This window comes from Phaseolus vulgaris, chromosome 5 (assembly GCF_051622355.1).
Source record: "Phaseolus vulgaris cultivar YP4 chromosome 5, ASM5162235v1, whole genome shotgun sequence".
NCBI lineage: Eukaryota > Viridiplantae > Streptophyta > Magnoliopsida > Fabales > Fabaceae > Phaseolus > Phaseolus vulgaris.
The window spans coordinates 16930491-16958335 of NC_143502.1; the positions used below are offsets into that span (position 1 = coordinate 16930491).

At 39.8% G+C, this 27845-nt stretch overlaps 1 protein-coding gene across 2 annotated transcripts in view; it reads right to left on the reverse strand.

Annotated features, from left to right (window-relative positions):
• Nucleotides 1-25659, reverse strand: part of LOC137835243 (putative leucine-rich repeat receptor-like serine/threonine-protein kinase At3g14840) — a 43221-nt gene extending 17562 nt beyond the window's left edge. The window contains exons 1-12 of one of the 2 annotated variants that reach the window (XM_068643649.2): nucleotides 25375-25615; nucleotides 25124-25283; nucleotides 19807-19878; nucleotides 19638-19706; nucleotides 18290-18361; nucleotides 18125-18196; nucleotides 17831-17902; nucleotides 17651-17722; nucleotides 17501-17572; nucleotides 17353-17424; nucleotides 17129-17200; nucleotides 16866-16937 (exon numbers count right to left, since the gene is read on the reverse strand). In XM_068643649.2, the coding sequence (XP_068499750.2) occupies nucleotides 16866-16937; nucleotides 17129-17200; nucleotides 17353-17424; nucleotides 17501-17572; nucleotides 17651-17722; nucleotides 17831-17902; nucleotides 18125-18196; nucleotides 18290-18361; nucleotides 19638-19706; nucleotides 19807-19878; nucleotides 25124-25283; nucleotides 25375-25474 (977 nt within the window). In that variant the 5' untranslated portion in view covers nucleotides 25475-25615. Of the gene's footprint in view, nucleotides 1-16865; nucleotides 16938-17128; nucleotides 17201-17352; nucleotides 17425-17500; nucleotides 17573-17650; nucleotides 17723-17830; nucleotides 17903-18124; nucleotides 18197-18289; nucleotides 18362-19637; nucleotides 19707-19806; nucleotides 19879-25123; nucleotides 25284-25374 lie in introns of both variants that reach the window. The other variant, XM_068643651.2, reaches the window with a different exon arrangement.
• Between the last annotated feature and the right edge of the window lie 2186 nt (nucleotides 25660-27845).

Sequence of the window (27845 nt, forward strand, 5' to 3'; positions counted from 1 at the left end):
TATAGTGATATTTTATATAAAAAGATAAGTATTTATAAATTTTAGTTATTAATAAAATTACAATTCAACTTTTAATTTGGAAATTTATTTATTTTTATATATTTTTAGAATATGAGATAAATAAAAAATATATGAATTTGAGCTAGATTTGTTTGTATTTAAATTTTCTTTTTTATGTTATGACATGGCAGAGATTATTATGGTTGGTGAGTGGGTAGACTATCGCTGGTGATTGTTGATATGTTAATACTTATAATGATGAAAAAATAACTTTTTATAATAAAATAATCTATTTTATGAGTAGAAATGAAAAAAAATTGATTTTTTTATAATATTATGTTAAAGTAAACTAAATTTATTACTGCTACTCTTTCGTTCAAAGTGTACACTGATTACAAAAGATTTTTTTGGTGGTGTGTATGCACTACATCCGTCAGCGGTAAACACATACATCATAAAGTAAGAGAGAGAGTGGCAATATGTGAAGAGGAGAGGGTATGATATAAAGAAACCTGTAGTTTTTTAGTACGAGGAATGCACCGGATATTTCAGTGATAAAAGAACAACGAAACAAGTTTTTTAGTTATATTATCATTTTTATTATACTTATTAATATTATTGTTAATATTATTATTAATATTATTATTATTATTAATATTATTATTAATATTATTATTATTATTAATATTATTATTATTATTATATTAATATTATTATTAATATTAATATTATTATTAATGTTGTTATTAATGTTATTAATATTGTTATTAATGTTATTAATATTGTTATTAATGTTATTTATATTGTTAATATTGTTAATATTATTATTAATAATAAGTATAATAGAAATCATAATAATACTAAGGAATGTGTTCCGTCCAGTTGACCGGGACGTCTTCGTGCGCGACCTCAACCGTCAGCTAGGGACTCCTTCTCACTGATTACCTGTGGATTCCTGCAAAAGAGAGTACAAAGAGGCGCCCTAGCGGCTGTTTGCACTCCGACGCTCAAGTCAGCTAGCAAGAAACACCAAAATTGTTCACCTCCGTCTCTGAGCACCGCGTATGGCACTCTAAAGGTGGTAAAAAATAACTATGTATTGTGTGTCTGTGTTCTCTCTCTCAGGCAAAGATATTCCCCAGTCCCTTGTTCGTAACCTTGAAGCACGAGCAAGCAACTTAGAGAGTTCTGGTAAATTTGCCAAAAGTTCGAACCCCCTTTCCAACATTCTCAGCGCTATTTAAACTACCCAAGCATTAAAAGCGCCTTAAAGCGCCTTTAATTACAAATGTAACGCACTCAATCAGCGTATCTAATTAGAAAACGTAGCGCATTTAAGACGTTGAAACGCTTGGGAGCCATTATAGTACCTGAATGCTCGAAACGGAAACTGTATTGAATGACTTTAATTACCTGACACCTGACTAAAGGGTGTTTCTATTCTGACATGGCTGTCGTACACGTGGAGGGCCTCACGACGCCGTGACCCCATCTGGGGGCGTTTCTGCCCATCTGGGGACGTTTCTACGTGTGAGTCCTCCTGCTTGGGAGTGCTACTGCGCTAGGAGTGACTTTCTGGGTGCCAACTCATGCCCCCAGTCATCTAGTCACTTACTTTGAGAGCGTATCTACCTTCCTCTCGTACCCTGCACCCGGCTACCCTGGGCGTGACCTTCCTCTTGAGTCGTATCTGTCCCAAAGGCGTCTCTGGGGCGGCAGGGGTACTTTCCGAGTCAGGCTGCCCTATACTGGTGCTGTTACTATGGCCTTGAAGCCACCTTTCTCTCCCCTTTATTACTGTTCCCTGGTTATACAGGGTTTGGGGCCTTCCCACGGCGTCGCCCCCTCCATGGTCTTTCCTACCCATGGGTATCGGGGAGTCGCGCCGTGATTGCCTTGACTTAATGATGTTTGATCTTGGCGACGCCCTGGTTGGGCAACGCCTTCACCTAGGCGACGCCTTGCCTTGGCGACGCTTCCTCTTGGCGATGCCGGCACTTGGCGTCTCTCCACCTAGGCGACGCCCTACGTTGACTTTGACCTTGACTTAGTCAACGCCCGGATACGGGACGGTACACAAGCCCCCCAGTCTTAAGCCGAAGACTTGTCTTCAGCGCAAAGACTAAGGCCTCGCCCACGCCATCCACGTGCCATCCTGATGACGTGTCATTCCCTGCTGACTCAACAATTCTTCGAATTACTGACGTGACACTTTCTGAACCACAGTGGTGTTCTTAATGGCTGATTGGACATCCTCTGAAGCGGGAAAAATAATGCCCTTTAGAGGGCTACACTTAATTGCGTGCCACGTGGTTCATCGTGCGGTCATCTTTAAGAACCTCTTGCGCTCCCCTTGAGCGCTTAATCCTGCAACACGTGGCATCATCACACGGTCATCATTCGTTGTCCCTCGCGCTTCTCGTAACGTTTAAGTTACCCAAACCCCGCGCTTGCAACCACTGTTACATCCACTTTCTCTGCCCTTCCTCACTGTTCATCTTCTCTGAATCCCTTCTCTCGCGACCCCTGCTCATTCGTGCTTCCGCTCTCCACGCCCTTCTGCCCCCAAAGGTACGGTTTTCCCCCTCCTTGATGATTCTCTTCACTGTATGAACTGCCTGGGACTGTCCATATTACTGCGTTTCTTTGGATATCGTTTGTATGCTTCTTCGTTCCTCTCGTTCCCCTTTGCTCTCGTATGGGTAGGGCTCTCCTAGGATTCTTCCATTTTTTTCCCTTTTCTTCTCCCAACCCCTTTTCTCTGAACCCTTTCTTTCTCTTTTGATCTTCAGCTTTGGCATCGATGGCGAAAACTAAGACCGCCGCGCCTCCCCCGCTCCTCCCCCGCTCCCTAAGTCTTATTATAAGGGCGAATACGACTGGGCCCCCGACGATCTTCTCGACGAATGCTCCCTCCTAAACTCTGTTGAGGACGTGGAGGCTCACAGGGGGGACCCTGCGCTTTATAATTTCAACGCCTTTCACAAAAATCACGACTCCCAGGTCCTGGTATGCCGGGTGCGACCTGGGATGCCCGTTTGTGCGGACTCAAGAGACACTGGGGGAAGCCCCTTCTTCTTCCTTTATCAAATGGTACTCAAGAGAGAGGGTGCTGATAGTAGATTCTGACAGCGAAGACTCGGGTACTGCCCTGGTTTCCCATAAGAGGAGGGCTACGGGCCTCCCTGCCTCACCCGCCGCGCCCCCCGGTGATGGGAACTCTCTCAGGGACGATCCTCCTAGTGCCACATCACCGCCACCTCCGCCAGCCCACGAGGAACGAGAGGAAAGGATTGACTTGGTTCCCTCGCCTTCGCCGTTGCCGCACCGTGACGCAGTTGAGGCCTCGGGCTTCGCCCCTCCTGTATCAGTCCCTGGCTCGACTTCTCGCAAACCCCGGATTCCTCGCCCCATTCATAGGGAGTTGACGCAGGGCTTCACTGAAGGAATGTCGCCGACTGATCCTCAAAAGGGGGGAGGCATGCCTTATTATATGGGGGCATTCCTGGCGGTGGCAATCAAGTGGCGCACTCAGGCTCGAAATGCTATCAAAGGGAGGGAGGCCCTCCGCAAGCTGAGACAAGAGGTGGGGGCGTTGAAGGAGGAGAAACAGAACTGGGGACTCAAGGAGGAAGCTTCCCAATCTCTACTAAAACTGGCCCATGAGGGCAGGGAGGGAGCTGAGGCGTACGCGCGAGAACTGGAACAGGCGCATGCCGCTCAACTAGCCCAGCTCACCTCCTGCCAAATCCAGAACATTAGCCTCCAGGAGGCGGCTCTTACATCCGAAGTGCAGCGAAGAAAACTTGAAGAGCTGGATGCTGCTTGGAGGCAGAAGCTAGGAGAGAGAGAGGACGCCTTGGCTGCGAAGGTTGAAGCTTTGAGCCTTCTCCAAGCCGAGGCTAACAAGCTCCGCGTGGAGAAGGAATTTCTGGAGAAGCAATTGACATCCAAGGACTCTAGGATTACGGAACTAGAGGGAGAGGTCCAAGAACTGACTGGGGAGATGGCGGGGGCGTTTGAAGAGGGCTTCCAAGAGGCTCTGACCCAGGCGTCCTGCGAGAACCCTGGCATCAATATTTCAAACTGCGACCCCACACACCATGTCGTCGACGGGAAGGTCGTGCCCATGGACTTGGATGACTGAACCGCTGTCTCTCACCCGCCACCTTTACCATCAAGCTTAATTCCTTTATACTTTACCTTTGCTTTTGACTCTCTCTGTTAAACTTGTAATTCTTTGAACCATTTGTACTCTTGTTACAAATCTGGGTGTTCGTATGATTGCTTTTGTGCCTTCGCGATATAGAATCCTGCCTGTGCACTCTCACTCTCATTCTTTGCCTTCGCGCGCTTCGGTTATTTTATTTGTCTTTTGCCCGTTTCTTTCACTTTGTCAGGCGGCCCGGTAGGCCTGGGAAAGGTCACGCGCCGATGCCCACGCCCACGGAGAGGCTCACCTAATGGAACCGTATCGTCCGCGGGGTGCTTCTAACACCCAAACGGTCCTTCCCTTGATCCCTAGCACCCGACGCCCACGCCTAAGGAGAGGCCTGCTACAGCAGCGCCGTATCGTCCTCGGGTGTTTGAAACGCCGAATGTTCTGAGAGGGGGTCGTTCCCTCCATGGTCTTTCCTTCCCATAGGTATCAGGGAACACCCTGTCAGCGATTCGCTGGCGTTTTGGCGGTCCCACCTCCCTCCACAGTCTTTCCTACCTGTGGGTCTCAGGGATGCGACGCTAGTAACTAACTTCACATTCTTCGACTTCGTCTCCCTCCACAGTCTTTCCGACCTGTGGGTATCGGGGAGGCGAACTCGCTGATATTTTGGTGGGCGACGCCCGCGACGTCTCATGCTAGCGTCGTCCTTTATGTCATTCCAGGCGACGCCTTGGGCGTCTCATGCCAGCGTCGCCTTGGGCGTCGTCCCTACCTTGACATTGACTTTGACCTTGGGCTTGGTCGACGCCTGGGGACAGCGAAGAGCTCCAGGCCCTTCCCATATCTTCCACGAGGCGCTTCTTGTATAGCTGATGGGACGTTCTGTCATTCAACTTGATCCACGTGGCGCTTCTTGTATGGCTGATGGGACGTTCAGTCATTCCACTGAGTTCTGACTCCTGCTGTGGCCCTGACCCACTTTCGACGGCGCATCGTACCGCTGGGTATTCTGTTGATACGACGTTCTCTGAGTTTAACCAGCGGTGCCAGGGTCATCCTTTCATCTTCTGCCACGTGGCTTGATCGTGCGGTGCATTCATTCGCGTCGTTTGGCGCTCTAACCGCTTTATTTAACTCTTCAAACTCTGAAACTATCCTCATCATTTTCCCACTCTTCATAACCTACTTATGTTCTCTCTTCTTGCACCCTTCCTTCTTGCACCCTTTCTTTTCTCACGAAGGGTTGTTCCAGCATTCGCTCCCCTCGCTCAACTCTTGCATTTCCGGCAGTCCCTACACCCTTGATAATCCTTGATCTTGTTAAAGAATGTCTTCTCATGCTGCTTCCTCCAGGGCCAATCCCAAGGACTTGTATCCTTGGGCTTCGAGTGAACTTCTTGATGAGTGTTCATGCTTACTCACTACCAGGGCCATAAGGGAGCACAAAGGGGATTCGTGTTCTTATGACCACCGGGCCTTCGCGAGGAGGCATGACGACGACATCGCTGTGCTCCCTTGCACTCTAGGGGAGCCAGTATGTGGAGACGAACGGGCCAACGAAGGGGTCCCTTTCTTTTACTTTTACCAGGTGGTGTTCAAGACCATCGGAGTGCGCCTACCCTTCTCCTGGTTCGAGAAGGAACTGCTGACGGAGATCAACGTTGCTCCGGCTCAGTTATACCCCAACAGCTGGGCCTTTGTCAAAGCCTTCGACATTCTCTTCGGGTTTCTGGGTTGTGCACCCTCGGTTGATCTCTTTCTTCACTTCTTTGAGGTGAAGAGGCAGAGACACAACCTCTGGGTAACTCTCAGTAATGTACCCGGGAGAGTCCTCTTCACACCCTTCCAAAACTCGTTCACCGGGTGGAAAGGCCAGTTCTTCAAGATCTGCTGCACTGACCTTGTTCCCGACGCCCTGGACGGGTTTCCGATGTACTGGGTGAGAGAAGCGAGGGCCCTCAAAACCAAACCCTTCAAGAGACTGGCTCCAAGTGATCAAATAGCTTGCCGGATTCTTGCTGAGGCGGGAGGTTTTGACTCTGCCACCTTGATCAGCCTGGAGTTCAACGCTGGGACTCTCGAAAAGTACATATGTAAGAGTCACTGCCCTAGGAACTTTGGCCTTTATCGCTTTCCAAATGTGCATGTCTTGCTTCATGGTATCTCTGACACATTTATCTCCCTTGGTGCAGGTTCGAAAATAAGCCAAGAAAAGAGGACACGACTTACTCGAGCTCTGCGGGCGGGGATCAGGGCTTCGTCCTCTTCCAGTGCTGACTCTGATGGCCACTGAAAAGTGGCTCTTTTGTGACTTGCATGAGTTGTAATATTCGCCCCATTTGGGCTACTTCCATTGTATTGAACATTGCTTGTAACACCAACTTTTTCTATATCATAATTGATTTTTGCAACGTCACTTTACTCTGCATACATTTCGCATATTGTGCGCTTTCCTTCGCCATGTTCATCAACGGCGCCCGCCTCCAACCAGGCGTCGCCTTCTGTCTGGACGACGCCTTGACCTAGGTGACGCCTTCTTTCTTGACGACGCCTTGACCTAGGCGATGCCTTCTTTCTTGGCGACGCCTTCTTTCTTGGCGACGCCTTCTCTTACTTCAAACGGAGAAAGATAAAGGCTAAAAACCAAGGCACTTCTTTTTCTCAAACTGGTTTTACCTTTTATTAGGGTGACCTCATTAAAAAACCCCCGAGGGAAAAAGAGCGTCCCCTTCAACTAAATTGTTACATAACTGCTTACATAAGACAACTGAAATAAAATTTTAAGTTGGTTGCATTCCAACTGCGCCGGATAGGACCTCCTTCCAAGGTCTCTAGGTTGTATGAACCGTTGCCCTTAGCCTCAGTAATTCTGAAGGGTCCGGTCCACTTAGGAGACAGTTTATTCTCCAACTCGTATGGGTGAGCTTTCCTCATCACTAGGTCGCCAATCTGAAACTTCCGCGGCTTTACCTTAGAGCTGTATTGTCGCTCTACTCTTCTCTTTACTGCTTCCGCTTTGATTCTAGCTTCTTCTCTGGCCTCATCTAGTAGATCCAGGTTTACCCGCCTCTCTTCATTGGATTCCTCCGCCACAAAGTTTTGAAAACGTGGCGAGCTCTCATGTATTTCTACCGGAATCATCGCGTCCGACCCGTACACCAAATTGAAAGGCGTCTCCATAGTAGAGGATTGGGGCGTGGTGTGATATGCCCATACGATCCTTGGTACCTCTTCCGCCCACGCCCCTTTGGCTTTTTCTAACCTTCTTTTTAACCCCCTCAACAGAACTCTGTTTGCCGACTCCACTTGTCCGTTGGTCTGGGGGTGTTCGACCGATGCGAACACTTGTTTGATTCCTACCTCAGCACACAGGTTTCTCAGCTGCTGACTGGCAAACTGGGTCCCGTTATCAGATATTAGGCGCCTAGGTACGCCAAAACGGCACACAATGTTTTTCCACACAAAATGTTGTACCTTGTGCGCAGTGATCTGTGCAACGGGCTCTGCCTCTATCCATTTGGTGAAGTATTCGATGGCGACGATCAAATACTTCATCTGCCTGATTGCCAGTGGGAACGAGCCCAGGATGTCGATTCCCCATGTATGGAAAGGCCACGGGCTGTATATGGATCGCAATTCTTCCGGCGGCGCCTTATGCCAGTCGGCGTGCTTTTGGCATTGTCTGCACCGCTGGGCGTGTCGTGCGCAGTCCTCTTTCACTGTTGGCCAGAAGAAACCTGCGTGTATTACTTTGGAGGCTAGGGACCTTCCCCCTACGTGGCTCCTGCAGATGCCTTCATGTAGTTCTGCCATTATCCTGGTGCACTCGTCGCCACTTACACATGTTAGGATAGGGTGAGTGAAACCGTGCCTGAACAACACCCCATCCACCAGGGTGTATCTTGCGGCGTTTCTTTTGACCTTTTTACCCTCTTCAGGCTCTACTGGGAGAGTCTCGTCCGCCAGGTATCGCTTGTAGGGCGTCATCCAGGTGTCTCCCTGGGTCAAAACGCATACCTGCATCTGCCCTTCTTCGGGCACGTCAGCGTATGTGCTGATGCGGGGCGCCCTCTGCGTATCCTGGGTCAAAGAGCAATGACTCCTTGGCCTTCCCCTTGATGTATAAATCTGGAGGACATCCACCCTGTTGTCTTCCACGAACCTACGCGGAGCTTTGAGAGTCTCTTGGATCACTGTCCTCTGTCTACCCCCCTTGCCTGAGCTGGCCAGCTTTGCAAGCAGGTCAGCTCTGGCATTCTTCTCCCTCGGGACATATATCAGCTCAAGAGCGTTGAATGCTCCCTTCAACAACTGGACGTATTTCAAATACGCCGCCATCTGTGGGTCCTTCGCCTGGAACTCACCCGATACCTGCCCCGTAATTAGCTGGGAGTCGCTTTTCACCAGGAGGTTCTACGCACCCATCTCCTTGGCCAGGAGCATTCCTGCTATCAGGGCTTCATATTCTGCCTGATTATTACTTGCCTTGAAGGCGAAACGCAGGGCCTGCTCGATCAGTATGCCATCGGGTCCCTCCAAGACTATTCCCGCACCGCCCCCTTGTTGGTTGGAAGAGCCATCAAGCGAGAGCAGCCACTGCGAACCCACTTTCACCTCTTGCTCACCTCCGGGCAAAAGTTCCGCTATAAAATCTGCGTACACCTGCCCTTTGATGGATCCTCTAGGCTCATACTGGATGTCGAATTCTGACAGTTCTACCGCCCAGCGCACCATTCTTCCCGCTACATCGGGCTTCTGCAGCACTTTCTGTATGGGGAGGTTGGTCATCACCACCACCGTGAAGCTGTGGAAGTAATGACGGAGCCTCCTGGCAGAAAATACTACCGCTAGCGCCGCCTTCTCTAGCGCTTGGTACCTCGTCTCAGCTCCCTATAATGCCTTGCTTACAAAATAGATGGGCTTCTGACTCTGGTTCTGCTCCTGGACTAACACAGAACTGATGGCCCGCTCCGTTACAGTAAAATATAACCGGAGGGGCACGCCCGCTACCGGCTTGCAGAGGACCGGTGGCATCGCCAGGTACTCCTTCAACTTAATGAAAGCCGCTTCACATTCATCAGTCCATGCAAAGCGACTGTTTCTCTTGAGGCACTGGAAATATGGGTGCCCCTTCTCCCCTCCGGCGGAAACAAACCTCGAGAGCGCCGCCATCCGCCCTGTCAGCTGTTGCACCTCCTTTACCGACGTCGGGCTCCGCATGGCGATAATCGCCGCGCATTTGTCGGGGTTCGCCTCTATCCCCCTCTCTGTGAGCATATAACCCAAGAACTTACCGGCCTCTACCCCGAAAACACACTTCTCAGGGTTTAACTTGAGGCGGTACTTGGATATTGTGACGAACAACTCCTCCAGGTCTGCCATGTGCTGCGCCCTATTCTGCGACGCCACCACCATGTCGTCTACATAGGCGTACACATTCCTCCCGAGCATTGGCGCCAGGACCTTGTCCATTAACCTTTGGTACGTGGCGCCCGCATTTTTCAGCCCAAAAGGCATCACCTTATAGCAGTAACTGCAGGTCTCAGTCATGAATGCAGTCTTGCTCTCGTCTCTTGGGTGCATCTTGATTTGGTTGTACCCTGAAAAGGCGTCCAGGAAACTCAGCACCTTGCTGCCGGACGCACTGTCTACCAAGGCGTCGATGCTGGGCAGTGGATACGAGTCCTTTGGGCATGCTTTGTTCAGGTCCGTGAAATCAACACACATCCTCCACTTTCCGTTCGCCTTTTTTACCAAGACGACGTTGGCAAGCCACTCAGGGTATTGAATCTCCCTGATGTGGCCAGCACTCAACAGCTTCTGCGTTTCGTCTTTCACCACCTGTTGTCGTTCCTCATTGAACTTTCTCCTTCTCTGACGCACGGGACGGACCGTGGCGTCCATGCTGAGGTGGTGACACAGGAAATCGGGATCGATGCCTGGCATATCCGAGGCGGACCATGCGAAGGCATCCAGGTGGCGTGAAATCACTTCTACCACCCCTTCCTGTTCTTCTGGGCTCAGCGAACTTCCTAACTTGAAAGTCTTGCCGCCAATCTCCCTTTCTACGGCGTTAGCCGCGGGTCGTTCCCTGCTATCATCTTCGACGGGCGCCGCCTCTTCCACGGGCGCCGCGTCGTCAGGGCCTTCCTCCATAGGCGCATCTGCTTCGGGCATCACCCTCTCTGCTACGGCCTCTTTAGGCGTCAACCCAGCGGGCGTCGCCTCAATCATCGTCGTGTCCACGCTCGGCGGACGTTCATACACCATGAACACGCCTCTCTTCGTTTTCAGGCTGTTCTCATAGCATTTCCTTGCCTCCTCCTGGTCTGACCTGATGACTATCACCTGGCCATTGAGGTCCGGCAGCTTCATCTTCATGTGGCGTGTGGAGGACACCGCGTTCAGACGGTTTAACGCCGGTCTGCCCAGCAAGATATTGTAGGCAGAGTTGGCGTTCACGACCAGGTACCAGATGCTTTCGGTACGGGAGGCCTCCCCGTCTGTGAACGTAGTCCTCAACTCCAGGTACCCCCGGACTTCCACCTGGTTATCCCCGAACCCATACAGGCACCTCGTATAGGGACTCAACAGATCGGGGGACAGCCGTAACTTATTAAAGGTCGACAGAAACATGACGTCTGCCGAACTTCCTTGGTCGACAAGCACTCTGTGCACCTTCCTTCCGGCTGTGACGACTGAGATGACAACGGGGTCGTTGTCGTGGGGTACCACATCTCGAAGGTCTCTTCTTGTGAACACGAGATCCGACTCCCATGGCTCCCTCGAGAGCCTCTCTTCGATTGAATTTACCCCCCTCGCGTATTTCTTCCGCTGGGAGGTGGTGGGTCCTCCGCCGGAAAAACCTCCAGCAATGGTGTGGACCTCACCAAGCACAGGCATCTCGTGTGCTGGTTCTTCTGCCGGCGGCTGCAAGGTGGCGGTCGTTGTGGGCTCTGCGACATAGTCCTTCAAAAACCCAGTCCTCACCAGCTCATCTAGCTGGTAGCCCAACGACAGGCAATTATCAATGTGGTGCCCGAAAGCCTCGTGGAATTCGCACCAGGAGTCTTTACGAGGCCCTAACACCTTGTCGGTCTTCGCCGGTCGCCTCAGCCTCTCAGCTATGTTAGGCACGGCGATCAAATCCTTCAACTCAACCACGAAGTTGTACCTTGCCGGTCTCGCTCTTTCTCTGGCTGGGCGATCGCCTCCTGCTGGACCCCGGGGCTGGGGCTTTCTAGCCTCGTAGGGGCGTCTCGCCTCTGCCTTCTTTCTTCCCGTCGTGGTCTCATTGACCCTGACGGGTTGAGCTCGCACCGGTCCCCTCGGGCGTGGGGGCACGACGCTGGTGCGCTTCACACACACCTTCCCTTCAGAAGCAATATGTTCTACCGCCCTACGCCGTAGTTCAGCGAAAGTCCTAGGGCGGTTGTGGATGATGGATTCTCGAAAAGGACCGGGGCATACGCCTTTCACAAATGCGTACACGATCATAGGCTCCTCGGTCGTACCAACCTTCACGACCTGGGCCCCGAAGCGATTGATATACTCCTTCAGGGTCTCCCCTTGATACTGCTTCACATCAAACAGATCGTAAGAGACCGGCGGCGGGGCCTTGTTTGCTAAGTATTGTTCCCTGAACAATCGTGACAATTGGCGGAAAGAGGTGATATGACCATCTGGAAGGCTGATGAACCAGTCCATAGCCATCCCGGTCAGGGTGCTCATAAAGAGCTTGCACTTGGCAGCGTCAGAACCGCCTACCCGGACCATCTGTGTGTGAAATGCAGCAAGGTGCGTCTCTGGGTCCTCCATCCCGGTGAAGATCACCTTTGGCCCCGCGAACGTGTTCGGGATCACTGCATCTAGGATCTCTTGCGAGAAAGGGGTGGAAAACTCCCTTGGTGGGGAATGGTTCTCCATCTCGTCATGTCTAGGCCGCCTCCGATCATTTCTCAGGCCCTAGCGCAACTCCTCATTTACATGGTGGAGCTCTTCATTTCACTCATGCGAGGCATCGAGATCCGCCTGCATGCGTTCCTGTTCCATTTTCGACTCCGCCATGTCCTGCTGCAGCCCCCTCATTATCTCCAGGACCTGTTGCATGGATAGTTTTGTTGGGGCTGCGCGTGCTGTACTTCGTCTGGTGGGGGCCATTGTCACTCCAACCTCCTCCAACGTTACTGCGACTTAGTAGATTTCCTCGAACTTGTGATGGGATTGATGTTTTATATCGGCCCCACGGTGGGCGCCAAATGTTCCGTCCGGTTGACCGGGACGTCTTCGTGCGCGACCTCAACCGACAGCTAGGGACTCCTTCCCACTGATTACCTGTGGATTCCTGCAAAAAAGAGGACAAAGAGGCGCCCTAACGGCCGTTTGCACTCCGACGCTCAAGTCAGCCAGCAAGAAACACCAAAACTGTTCACCTCCGTCTCTGAGCACCGCGTATGGCACTCTGAAGGTGGTAAAAAATAACTGTGTATTGTGTGTCTGTGTTCTCTCTCTCAGGCAAAGATATTCCCAAGTCCCTTGTTCGTAACCTTGAAGCACGAGCAAGCAACTTAGAGAATTCTGGTAAATTTGCCAAAAGTTCGAACCCCCTTTCCAACATTCTCAGCGCTATTTAAACTACCCAAGCATTAAAAGCGCCTTAAAGCGCCTTTAATTACAAATTTAACGCACTCAATCAGCGTATCTAATTAGAAAACGTAGCGCATTTAAGACGTTGAAACGCTTGGGAGCCATTATAGTACCTGAATGCTCGAAACGGAAACTGTATTGAATGACTTTAATTACCTGACACCTGACTAAAGGGTGTTTCTATTCTGACATGGCTGTCGTACACGTGGAGGGCCTCACGACGCCGTGACCCCATCTAGGGGCGTTTCTGCCCATCTGGGGACGTTTCTACGTGTGAGTCCTCCTGCTTGGGAGTGCTACTGCGCTAGGAGTGACTTTCTGGGTGCCAACTCATGCCCCCAGTCATCTAGTCACTTACTTTGAGAGCGTATCTACCTTCCTCTCGTACCCTGCACCCGGCTACCCTGGGCGTGACCTTCCTCTTGAGTCGTATCTGTCCGAAAGGCGTCTCTGGGGCGGCAGGGGTACTTTCCGAGTCAGGCTGCCCTATACTGGTGCTGTTACTATGGCCTTGAAGCCACCTTTCTCTCCCCTTTATTACTGTTCCCTGGTTATACAGGGTTTGGGGCCTTCCCACGGCGTCGCCCCCTCCATGGTCTTTCCTACCCATGGGTATCGGGGAGCCGCGCCGTGATTGCCTTGACTTAATGATGTTTGATCTTGGCGACGCCCTGGTTGGGCAACGCCTTCACCTAGGCGACGCCTTGCCTTGGCGACGCTTCCTCTTGGCGATGCCGACACTTGGCGTCTCTCCACCTAGGCGACGCCCTGCGTTGACTTTGACCTTGACTTAGTCAACGCCCGGATACGGGACGGTACATAATGTGTTTGGGGTAGTGGTTAAATTTTCTCTGCTCCTCGTGATCCTCTGGGGCAAACTGGGTGTTGAGGTAGTGGTTGGAGAATCCTGACCGGGCCCTATGTCTTGAGGCATGCTCCTAGTCTTCCTCCTCAGAGGTTGGGCCTGGTCAATAGGCGCTCTCTCTCCTAGGTCTTCATCAAAGAGTGTGCTTTTAAAGGTGGACTACGAGAAGGCTTATGATTTGGTTAGGTGGGAGTTCTTGTTTTATATGTTAGGAATAATGAGGTTTTGTGAAAAGTGGATTGAATGGATAAAGAATTGCCTTTAATCATCTTTGATTGGTGTTGGTAAATGGTAGTCCAATTGTTGAATTCAATCCAAAAAAGGGCCTAAGGCAAGGGGATCCATTAGCATCATTCCTCTTTCTAATTGTAGTCGAGGGGTTGGCAGGGGTGGTTAGACAGGTGGAAGAGAAGAAGTTTTTGGAGTGCGTCAAGGTTGGTGTAAGGCGGATAAATGTGAATATGATGCAGTATGCAGATGACACTCTCTTTTCTATAAAGCTAATATTCAGAGTGTTATGAATTTTAAAACGATTTTGAAGTGTTTTGAACTTGCTTTTGGACTTCAAGTTAATCATTCTAAGAGTAAGGTTGGAGGAGTGGGTGTGAGCGTTAATCAGATTATGGGTTTTACAACAATTTTTAATTGTGGAATTATAAAGGTACCTTTTACTTATTAGGGAATTATGGTATGAGGGATCATAAGAGATGTGCCTTTTTGGGAAGGGATGCTTGGTAAGTTACGGAGTATATTGGGCATTTGGAAAGGTAAATTCCTATCTCTGGCTGGAAGCTTATGTCTTATAAAATTTGTCCTTACCTCCTTACTACTATTCTACATGTATGTCTTTTGTATGCTGGTTACTGTGGTGAAGGAAGTGGAAAGGATACAAAAGAATTTTTTATAGGGTTAGGGGTCAGAGGGAAGGAAAATTGCTTGGGTGACGTGAAATAAGGTATGTGAACCGAAGGAAAAAGGAGGTTTAGGGGTCATAAGAAGGTTTAACTATGCTCTCTTGGGTAAGTGGATTTGGAGACTTATGTCTTAATAGAGTGGTTTTTGGAAGGAGATTTTAGATTCAAAGTATGGTAGTTTGAGGAATTTAAGGTCCCAGGCTTGTACCAATAAGGAATCAATATGGGGGAGGGACCTTAGGAAAGTCAGAAGCTTAGTGGAATGGGGCAATGATTTCGAAGACAAAGGAAGGTGGGTAGTAGGAGATGGGAAAGAAATTAAGTTCTGGGAGGATAAGTGGGTGGATAATGAATCCCCAAAGAAAAAGTTTCCTAGGTTGTGGAAGCTGGGATGGAGAAGGGCTCTCTTTGTGTGGGAATCTAGTCAAGTTGATCAACTCTCACAGTTGTAGGATAATAAGAGGTTAGTAGAAGAGGGTGAAGGCATGGCTGATAAGTGGATTTGGAGGGATACAATGTCGACAATTTACATGGTGAAGGCAGCTTATAATCATGTAAAGGTGTTGAGCAAGGTGGTGTTGGGGATTTTCTTGCGGAGTTTTGAAAGTTAAAGACTCCCCTTTCAATGCAAGTTACAACTTAGAGGGTGCTGACTAATACAATTTCTACTAAGGACAACCTTTTGAGACATGTCTTAGTTTTGGTAAGTAATCTTTGTCCATTATGTGGTGAGGAAATGGAGAAGGTAAATCATCTATTCTTTGAGTGTAAGGTTTCTTGGAGAATTTAGTGTCTTTGTTTTGAGTGGCTTGGGCTTTACTTGTTTCATTTTGATGCACAAATAAATTTCATGTTGTTTAAGCCTGTAGATATGAAGGAAGTTGTCAATAGATGCTAGGGGGATTTGGGTAGCAATTGTATGTGAAATTTGGAATCATAGGAATAAATGTATTTTTAAGAATGGGAGAGTAGATCCTTTGGAGGTTTTTACTATGGCTTAAAGGAAATCTTGGTCTTGGTTACAACCAAGGAAAGATTGGCAGACTTCTTTTATTTGGATTGGTGCTTGGATTCCTTGTGTTGTATGAAGTATTTGAAAAAAATGATGTTTTGCAAATTATTCTAACTATTTGCCCATGATAGTTGGATTTTTTTGTGCAGGCTCTTGTTTTACTGTTGGTGTGGTTATGAAAAAAGAATGTGGCTCCCGATCAGGTTTGTTGGATTTTTGTGTAGGTTCTTGTTGTATATAGTTGTTTAGGCTATGAACAGGTATTGCGACTCTCGGACAGGTTAGTAAGATGGTAAAGTTTCTTTAGGTTTTGAAGAAAACGGGTTCAATTTGGAGTGGTTTTTGTGGTATTTGTTTATGGGAGTGGGATTTTGTTTTGTAAATGTGTTTGTGGGCTTTTAGTTGTATTATGGGATGTTTTGTGTGTATTGTTTTGACTAAAGACTGGTTATAAGGATCTTTATAGGGTAGATGATGATTTTTGTTGATGTGGCTTACCATGCCTTTCATTTGATGATTGGTTTGGTGGTTTGTAGAGTCTGAAATATGTTTGTAGATGATTATTTATGTTGATGTGGCTTACCATGCCTTTCATTTGATGATTGCTTTGATGGTTTGTAGAGTCTGAAGTATGTTTGTAGCTCAGGTGTTGGGCAGGTTGGCCTTGGTCACTTTCTGTATAAGGGTTTGGACACCCCTAAAATATTTGTATAAGGGTTGGGACACCCTTGAAGTGTCTTACTTTAATTTATTTATTCTTTGCTAATAAAAAAAATGCTCTACATCCACAATAATTGTATTTATCTTTTTGTTAACTGGTTGGTACACTTAATCACCATTATTGTGTCTTAGTTTTTGTAAGCATATATATCTTAAAAACAATGCATTATAAATTTACAAAGTTCTTACCAACAATCTTATCTTGGTCAACTTAAATCAAACTATTTTTTATTTATTTTAAAAGTGTATTGGTAATTCTAACCTAAAATGGTTTATCCAAGTAACAAAACTATAAAGATTTAGTTTATTGATTCAAACTCTGAATTATCATTCTTATTGTCAAAATCCTATATTCATTATTCTAGTTATAATTATTGATAATTATTGACGACTTCTATATGTAGTATCTTAGAGAACCAGTTAGGCTATAAATTCCCACTAAACTAAAGGAATGAATCATTTTTAGTGAGACCACCCAACTACATGCAAAATAAATGAAAATATGGTGAAATAATAAATCAACATGAAATATAAAATGTTACTTACAATAAATTTATATCCTTTAGGCCACCCAAGGTTCCTGGAATCGGCCCAGTTAATTTGTTAAAGCTGAGATCTCTAGAAAAGGATAATAATGGTGTCAAAAAAAGAATCACAAAAATGTTTAATGCCTACAATGCAATAAAACAACATAATGAACAAGTATGAAATGCAACAATTATATGTAAAGAGTTTGAAATTCATAAATAATCCTAAAAATGTTTGAACATTAACAAATGAATATAGAAAAAAAATCAAACATCACTTACAATGATCGTAAGCTAGTCACATTTCCAAGGTATTCAGGAACCATTCCTTTAAGATTGCAACTCCTCAGTACTCTGGGAAACAATCTAACAATATGTAAATATATGTAGCAGGAGAAAGAAAATAAAATTGTTTATTCATATTTTTTATTCTCAGAGCATTTCATTTCGAGACATCATAACACAAAAGAAATGAAAAATTATAATAGTAATCCAAGTATACTGACAGTGTTTGCAAAATTGTTAAGTTTTTAAGTTGGGGAAATTGAGAATCTGGTCCTTTCAAGTCACTAATTCTCCTGCATCACATCTTAAACATGGTGAGGATAAAGAAGAATAAAATAAATTTTGAAACCTTGATTGCAACATACTTACAAATTAGTGAGCTTGTTCAAAAAAGAAATTCCAGAAGGAATTGGCCCACTAAAACCACTCCCATGAATCACCCTATTACAGTTAAAAGAAATTGATCTAATACATCAATAAATAAATACATTTAAATTCCACAAGAAGAAAGGTTCATACAGCCTATCTAGACTTGTCCATCTCTGAATGAAATCAGGTAAAGTTCCAGAGAATTGATTGTCACCAAGTCGACTGCATAATAATAGTGTATGCATGAAAAAAATGTTCATTTTGCAGTGAAACTAAATACAATTAATGCAATTGAGAATGATAAAAATATAATAAAAGAATGACACTTACATGTACTTTAGTGTAGTGAGTCTAGCAAATGTTGCAGGTAAATTTCCAGTAAAATAGTTTGATGTAAGAAGCCTATATGAGTCATTGAACTTTAGAACATAAGACATAAAGAGTATAAAGAGTACAATGGAACTTAGTGAATTTGGAAATAATTTCCTCATAATTATTATTTAAGCACATTGAAGAAGACAAATCGAAGACATGTGAACAAAATTTTATCAATGAACACAAGTACTATTTAATTTTTCAGTGGTAAAAATTAATGAAGCATAGTAAATTCAACAAATGGCTTACAATCTTTCAAGTCGAGGGAGATTTCCAAGCTCTAGAGGAAGCTCTCCAGATAATTGATTGAACTCCAAGACTCTATGCATTTCAAGTTTAAGATAAAACGAGTTGCCAGATACTTTCATAAAACTTAAAGGAAAAACTAATGTATGTGAATGACCACAAATTTACAAACTTTTCAATGTGGTGATGTTTCCTAATTCTTTTGGTATTGGACCTGTTACCCGATTTCCAAGAATGGATCTATCATAATTAAGAAACATGCATAACAAGTTAAATTTTTAAGAGAATATAAAAAATCAATTTTTTTAATTCTTGTTATGAATAAATATATTTTTCAGCCAAAAAAAAATCCTCTCCATTTTTACAAATGTGATTTTGTAGATTTGAGTAAAATTATGTTATGTTAAATTAGGTTTTACTAGGCTTTGCATGACGTATAAAACTGTTTAAGGATTTACTTTGTAATTTAATATCAAGATAAATGTGAAAATTTTAAAAATATACATATAGAATTTATAAAAAAAAAATCAAATACAATCTAGTTATCTAGTTATATGATATAGACACATTTTAAAGTCTAATTTGACATTTATGACAACCTATTTAAAAATACATTTTGTAGTTAGACCTTTAAACTACACATATAAGTTTATGTTTAAACTTAATTATAAGTTTAAGTTTAACTTTTCTATTTAGGCACATGTTTAATATTTTATAAAATAAATAAATTCAAAGTTTTAATACGTTATCTTAAAAAATATACTTTAATAAAAAAAAATCGTTGCACTTCTTTTCAGGATATCTAACTCATAAAATCATTTTCCTCTCACACTAAAAAATAAGCATAAAAGAAATTCATTTTTCACAAAACTATCTTGGGAGTATGGGTGGCAAAACGGGTTAGTCTGTTTCATTTTGGTCTGATCCATCACTAGCTCGTCAAAATAGAGACGGGACGGGACGGGATGAGTTTGTCAAGGTTATACGGAATCAAATTGATAACCCGTTTTGTTATATGATGGGTTGACATGCTTGTCCGTCACTTTTTAAAAAAAAAAACTCTTTTTTTATTTTTTAATTCTTTTTTTGGATATATTTATTGATTGTAGTTGTTGATATCACTTTTTGGGTCAAAAAAAATACAAGGAATGATAATAAAATTGAATCAAAATTTAATATTTTAATCAAAAAATGTTTAAAATCTAACAAAATAAAGTAAATGTCAACGATAATTCAATTAATGAAATGAGGTATAAAGAAATCATGTAAATAAAATTTTATATACAACAATAACGACTACCAATTTTAGTTCTAAAAGCATGAGATTACTCTTAAAAATTGTAAACAAATAAAAATGGATTGACGGATGATCTACCAAATCCGATCCCTTTATCATCCCTACTTGAAAGAAAACATAAAAGAAAATATTTGACTATTTTTCATAATAACACTAATAGAAACAACTAACAGGAAAAAATCAAAGGAAATGAAGGAAAGGACAAGAGAGGGAGAGTACATGTTGACAAGTTTCATGGAGCCCCATTGTGGAGGAATTGTACCATTAAGGTAGTTTAGGGAGAGATCACTGCCACATTTGAAGTGAAAGAATGAAAGTATTGTGGCAAAGTAAAGTATTATTATGGCAAAGAGATGCATCTTTAGAATTTAGGTTTAGAATTACATACATTTCTTGGAGGTATGGCAATCTCACTAATTCACTTGGAAGTGTACCCGAAAGATTTTGTGACTTCAGAACACTGCAAGATAATCATTATATATATTGATAAAAAATGAAACCATAAGTAAAATAATATAAAAATAATAATAATAATTTGGCTTAATTACAATTTTGATTCTTTAATTATATATGGTTTTTAGTTTGTTTTATAGTTAATTATGTCAACTAAATATCAGAAATATTATAAATGTATGGTTTAATTTTTTTTTATCAAAAAAAGAATTGATTTAATAAATAAATAATTGGAGTATTTTAATCATATATATATATATAACGAGAGAAAAATAGCACAAGAGCTACATAATAGAACTTGTTTTTTTTCATATAAATTAAACACTTTAATTTTTAATTATTTATAATTTTATTTTATTTTTAATTATTCATTATTATTTTCTTTGGACGTGAAATGTGAGATTATAAATGTTACTATCAAATATAATTTGATATATAGAATTAAAAATTAAGAATAAAAATTGAAAAAATTAAAAAAATTTAAGCCTATTATTTCCAGGAATTTGCTTCATTTATGTGAATTTCTCCTCAAAATTTTATGCACTATTCTGCATTGCGCTTAAGGCACAAAGTCTCGGCACTTAACGGGCCTTAATAAAAACAAACAACGTTACGAGAGAGACAAAGTTTGTTTGACTTTAATAATTTGTACTGTTTTAAGTATTTTTAATTTGATTTTTTTTATTATTTAATTCCATCCTTCATTTTTTTATTATTCCATGCTAATTTTTTAACAAGATTTTAACTCTTAAAAATATATATCCAAAATCTTCACATGCAACACCCTTATCTTATTTACTCATTAAATTCACCTATCAAAAGAAGACAATGTACTAAACTAACCTAACTCATCGATAATGTAGTTTCCATTCACAATTACATCAAAACCAAAAATATAAGAAAACTAAAGGAGAAGAAACACTAGTTTTCAACAGAATACCAACAACAACAAAAAAACAAAGTTCCTCTTTCTTTTTTTATTGTATTTAAATTTGAAATTTTACGATCTTCAAAAAAATATTAATATGTTGAATTTGATTTTTTTTATTAATAAGACAGTTCAAATTTATTAAATTCTAATTTTGTTTAATATTTCAATTATCGATTAAATACAAAATTATTATTTCACACTAGACAAAAAGTAATCATTCTAAACTTTAATCAAGAAAAATCAGTTAATATTTATTAAATAATAATTTTATTAATATTGATTGAGAAAATCTTAACAAACATCAATCTAAAAATAACTACGTATACGGTGAATAAGTAATCTTGACACTATGAATTAGAAAATAATTTCTTTATATCAATGCGACTAAAAGCTTCTAACTCACATAAATTGATAAAAAAAAAAGTTCATACTTTTTGTAAAATAATCCTGTCAATATTATTGAAAAAACTATAAATAATGTTTGTTCAGAAATATCTCTAGTAATCGACATTAGTTAAAAACAATCTCATATAATATTAACTGAAAATAATATTTGTTTATATTAGCCAAAAAAAAACATATTTGACATCAATTAAAAAGATAATGTTAGAGAAAAAACCTAATTAACCTTAGCTAAAAAATGACATTGACCTATTTAAAAAAAATATATAAGCGTGTCAATAATAACAAAAAAATAATCAAGATCAACTTTAACTTTAAAAATATTTCCATTAATATTTGTCTTAAAAACAATATTAAGTTGATAATGTCTCGACTTCAACCTAGCTATTACTATTTTGATTGAAGTCATCTCAACCATATCTTAATCAAGTTTAATTTGAATAAAAGATACATGGAGCTACTATTGTTTTGATTAAAGTTGTCTCAACCATATCTTAACCAAGTTTAATTTGAATAAAAGACTCATGAATTTGAGATAGGAAAGAGTACAAACAATTTTAAGTTTTTACTTTTTAAATGAAATTTAAATTATCTAATTTCAAATAATCAAATTATTCTTATAAAATTTTAAAATTATCTATACAAACAACATATTTATTATAAATTATTTTTAATTGTACACAATGTATTATTCTCTGAAAATTCCAAATTTAAATGCAAAGTAAAAATATATTTAAAAATAAAGAAAGTGTTAAAAAATAAAAGGAGATTTTTTTTAATTGTTTGGTATGATAAATAAATAAAAAAGTTTCTTTCTTCTTTGATTATCTATTTTTTTTAAATGTGTAAAATAACCCAAACACTTTAATTAAAAAATGAAATTTAATATAAATAAAAAGATTTTTTTTTTATTTTTTTATATAATTATATAAAAGAATACCTTATCAAATTTTTTTTTTTATTTATACTAAATAAAAATAATTTTATAATTTGATAAAAATACAAATGGATAACTCCAGAATTTTTTTATTTAGGAGTAGACAGGTTTCTTTCAAGTTATCAAATATTTTTATTTTTCCAAAACAGTGTTTTAAGCTTATCCTTTTATTAAATTTAAAATTATATTATTTTAATATAATAGAAATGTTACCTTTCTTCCCATGTGTTTTCCCTAATAAAAGGAAAAAGCTTTCTTCTCCGTGTTTGTTTTTTCTTGTCTAAAACGAAACTATAAACTTAAAGTTTGTGTGAGATCACTGTAAAAATGAAATTTAATCTTCTATTTTAATTAGTCGATATTAATCTTTATATTGTTTTTTCATGGGATTTTATATCAAATATAAATATTTTTTCCTCTAAATAACACGTTTTTGGGAATTAATTTTCTGGGTAGCGTCATTTTTTGTTCACGATGAGAATTTTGTTATCAGAAACTAAATTCTCAAATTTGTTTCTTATTTACGCAAAAAAAAGCTTTTCAGAATTTGATTTGCAGGGAGTTAAATTTTGGAGGTATTTTTTTTTATAATGAACAGAAGAGAAAAGATCGTTGGTAATTGAAATCTGATTTCTTAAAAATATAATTATGACTTCTAGTATTTTATTTTAGCTTATAAATTCTGGAACATGAAAATGACTCTAGAAATTGGGTTTTTATGGGCTAGATTCTGTTGCGATTTTCAATTTTTATTTTTTATTTTTGGTGTTGGAGTGAAAAAGATGTGAGTTTTTAGTGGTGTGTAACTTAATTTGTTTTATTTCAAACATTAGATAGTAGAGTAGTATGAGTGGAAGTAATCATAATTGAATATCTATTTTATTTATTTATTTTGGTGTTTAAAACTTTATCTAAAATGAACTTTGTGGTAGAAGAATTATCTGGAATTAAAAAAACATGTACGTAACAAAATGTTTCCAAAAATTTAATTAAAAATAGGAAAAGTAAATTTTAAATGAGAGAAAAAATTATTTAATTGTATAAGGTTGGATATAATTTTTTTTGATAGAGTATTAAAATATTTTAAAATTCAAAAATAGAAGTATATACTATAAACCTTGAAAGTTAAAAAATTAAAAATAATTAAAATTTAAAATAATTTTAAAAAATGCAATTGGAGATATTAAATAATTATAAAGAATTGATAATTTTAATTTTGATGCAATAAAAAATAAATGTATTGGTTGTAAAAAAATTGAAATATTTGTAATGGTTAAAAAGGTTAGAGGTATATATAAGAAATGAGTTTTTAAAAAATAAATATAAAATAATAAATTGAAAATGTTTAGTTTAAAATTAATTTGTTATATGAAAATGAAATTAAAAAAATTATATATATATATATATATAAAAAAAAATTAAGTGTTTAAAATGTAAAATTAATGTAAATAAGTGTTAATAATATTTTTTTATCATTTATAATTTGAAATAAAAAATATAATATATAATTGTAAAAAGGTAAAGTTAATTAATATTAATTAATAATAAACACACAAATAATATTTTGGAAAGAAAAGTTAGCCCAGAATTCGGTATCCTATCCAATAAATTTAAGAACCTTTTCTTTGTGAAAATAAGAAACAAAGGTGAGAATTCAATTTTTTGGGAACCAAATTTTTGAATTATTTTTTTCTGAAATGGCATGTTTTGGGAATTAATTATAACACCATTTTCTTTTTAATTCCCTAAATAGCACATTTTTTATTGACGGAGAAACTGAATTCTTAGCTTTGTTCTTATTTTAAAAAAAAGTTATGAGAATTTGGTTTTTTGAGTCGAATTCTAAGAGTATTTTTTTCCTTGATAATAAATAGAAGTGGAGAAAGATGCTTCGGGGATCATCGAAATTCGATTTCTGAAAAATATAATTTTGAAAAATGTTCATCCAGAATTAGTTATACATTAACCAAATTTTGGGATGGTGTTTTGTTTTTTTTTTCTTTATAAAAAATAATATGAAAAAAAGGAAGGAAATATAAAATAAAATAAAATAAATTTAAGACAAAATAAAATAGAATAAAATAATTTTTAAAAACTTATATGTAAAGTCAGAAATGTTGAAAATATTAATTAAAATTTCAGAGAATAAATTTAAAATGAGAGGAGAAAGTATTAAATTATTCTTTTTATAGTGAATTTAAATATTTATAAAATTAAAATAGAAAGAAATCCAAAAAATGAGTGAAGTAAACATGCTCTTACTAAAGTAAGTTTTGCATAAATATTTATAACAAAAAACAAAAATTACATTTTACATTCAAAGTTAGTTTAAAAACTGTAGAAACCAATTTTAATTCATAAAAATTATAATTTCACTTTTTTTGTCTTAAAAATACTTTTACAAAAAATCATCTACACATATCACAGTCTTCTGAACTTTTCACAACATTTATTCTAGTATACTTGAAAAGATAAAGCTAAACCACCCATCATTATCTTAGAAGACTTTTGGGACTGATTTGACATCAGTCTCCTCTGTATCCTCTGTAATCTACCAATAATTATTGTTAAGAATACTCTTGGAACTACTATGGGATATCAATTTATCATCACTTATTTAACAGAGAATATTGTAACTTCAGTTAATGGGTCTCCATCTATTCCTATTATCTATTGAGGAGAAACTTCTCCTTCGTAATGAGTGTAAACAAAAATCATTCACCTTATGAGTCTCACTCAGTTTAGAAGATAAGCTTCTAAAGAAGGACTGGATTCAACTTTTTAAAGGAAAAGTTGTTATCCAAACTAACATGAGATGCTCCAGAACTATTTATAGTTTTTTAAATAAAAAACAAGAAATTTTCAATATTACTAATCACATAAACCATAGATCTAGTTTCATTGTTGGTCTAAAAGATCAAAATTGGGGAAAATATCTCCAAATTTCACAGGAAAGGGAATGCATTAAATAAAGAAACTTACATTGAAACGACATGGCAGAAGGTGTCAGTGGGGATAGAACAATTGCAGCTGACATTTATCTCCGGAGTCACACTCCAGGGAGGTTGATTACTGCATGGATCTATATCTGTGTCCCAATTCTTATTACCAAGGGTCTTGCCTATATCTTTCAGAGCTTTCACTGTACATAGGCAATTTTCAAAGGACCTCTTAGTTATCTTCCAAACTTACGCACATCTTAATATTTATATATATATATATATACACAGTACCTTCTTCTGGGTGAGTGGTATTTTGTCCAAAGGCAAGGGATGTGAAGCATAGCAGAAGGAGTGAAAGGAAGAGAAATTGAAAGGGAGTGATGTTCTTCATGCTGACTGAGAATTGAATTAGGAAGAGTGAAAAAGAAAGCTCAGATGGGTTGCAAATGAAATTTTTTAAGGTATTTGTGTTTGCAATTTGAGAGAGAACGTAGTTTCATTGTAATTTCAGCAATGAAAGGGAAAGGAAGGAAATGGCGTTGGATTAATAGTAGGAATAATTAAAGAAGACCACGTAAGATCAAACTACTCTTGCAGTCATCTATATTGGTGTTGTGAAAAAAAAAAGAGTGAAAATTAAAAAAAGGAAAGTGACAAAAAATAAAATTGAATTTTTAGTCGAAGAAAAATGGATAAAATTAGAGTACATAATTTTATAATAGTAGACCATGAGAGATCAAGCTGCGGTTTTAGATAGTGTAAAGAAGGAGAACTTTGAAAAAGGTCCAGAAAAAAAAATATAAAAGGGAAAAGGATTTAAATATAATTTTAAATAAACTTCTTTATAGACAATTATAAAAATAAAAACAATTATAAATTAAAAATATTTTTACATAAATTAAATTTTAAGAAAATATACATATTTATTTTTGAAGTGTTTGTTAAGAAAAATATGAAAACTGATTTATAAAATGTCAAAGTCTCCCTTGTCCGGCTAATGTTTTTCATTCAATTATTGAAGTGCATTTATTTGATGTAGTAGCGATGGAGAAAGTTAAAAAGAAGCTCACAAAACTCTTCCACAAGCAATTAATTACCTTTTTCATCAATCACTGTCACACACCTTCTTATGTAAACTCAAAAAACAAGAATCAGAGAAAAACATAGGCATATTGAGAAAGTGAGAGGAGAGAGAGAGGTTGGTGGTTTCTTGAGTGGTTCGTTGGATGTCGTGAGAGAGTATCTAACTTCCTATTTTTTAAACAAAAACTAACAAACTATGTTGTTTATTTAACTTAATTAAATCTTGTGGTCGGATTTAGAGAATAAAATATAATTATTTTATAAAAACAAAATAAGTTGATATACAGAAAGAGAACAAAAATTAATAGTGAGTTTAACTTACTTTTTAAAAGTTTAACTTTAAGTTATTTATAAATGTATAAATAAGAATTTTTTATTTTATTTCGTTCTACACTTAGTCTTTTATGCCCGAGATTTTGCACGAAAAAGGATAAATAAGAAAAAGTGAAAGAGTAAAAGATGATGTTTTATGTATGAATATTTGGATTATTTTTTTATGTTAAGAATAAATTATTACGGTGTATACTATTTGAGTGAAATCTCATTTATCTAATCGTTATCTACTTCATATCATATATATTTGTATTTAGAAATAAGAATGTAATTTGAATAAGTTACGTTACTCGGTATTATTGAACAAGTAATTAGGTGATCAACTACATTAAAGAATAAATTGACTATAAGTAAGAAAATATCCTATAAATTAGGATAATTTTTCTATAATCCGGCCACACCCCACTAAATTTCGGTGACACACCGAAAAATTAGCTAATACTGATTTATTGAAGATATGCGCTAGATATAATCCATGAATCAAATAGTCCATTACAAAAAACTATAAATAAGCCTTCTACAAATGAGTAAGGTATGCTTTTATCTTTTTTACATCATACACTCTTGTACCGCCCTGGTGGTCGGGAGTGATGACGTGGCATCCTGCTACAGTATAGGCGTGTTGGCAAGGCGCCAGGTTGGCAAAAGGAAAGGAAGTCGGGGGGCTCGTGTAGTCGCCAGTTGTTATATTGGCGTGTTCCGATTTCCAGCTTACCAGAATCGGCGATCACCAGGTTAAAGATGAAGTCGCCAGATGTAGATTCAGGCGACCTAGTCATCGGAGATCGCCAGAGCAAGCACATCGCCAAAGATGAAGGAGAAGCAGATTATGAAGGCGGCCGGCGAGACCACAGGGAAGGTGTATGAAGGCCCCTAACTCGCCAGTTCCAGTAGAGATCGCACTCCCAAGTTAGCTATGCACTAGGCAGTACCATGCATAAGTAACTTAGCCAAAATGAGAGTAGAAGCAGCGCCAAGTCAAGGAGGCTCCAGATGATGGCACGTGTACGACTGGATGCGAGCCACGTGTCCAGGTCTGTAACTGCCAGGAGAGAGAAAACAACCAGGTATATAAGAGTTCTCAACGAACTTTCTAAGGTATGCACGTTCAGATTATACTCTTTACGCTTGCGAGTTATAGAGCTTACTGTGAGAGAGGATTTGCACGGTTCTTGTTCTCTTAGTATTTGGTGATACCGTCACTGACTTGGGCGTTGGAGTGCGATCGGCCGCAGCGGCGCCGCTCTGTTTCTTTGCAGGTTCTTGAGGTGGATCTCGAAGAGGAACGGAGGTTCGAAGCGGTGCACACGTCGATCCTTTGACGAGGCAGTTTCCAGCGTTCTGGT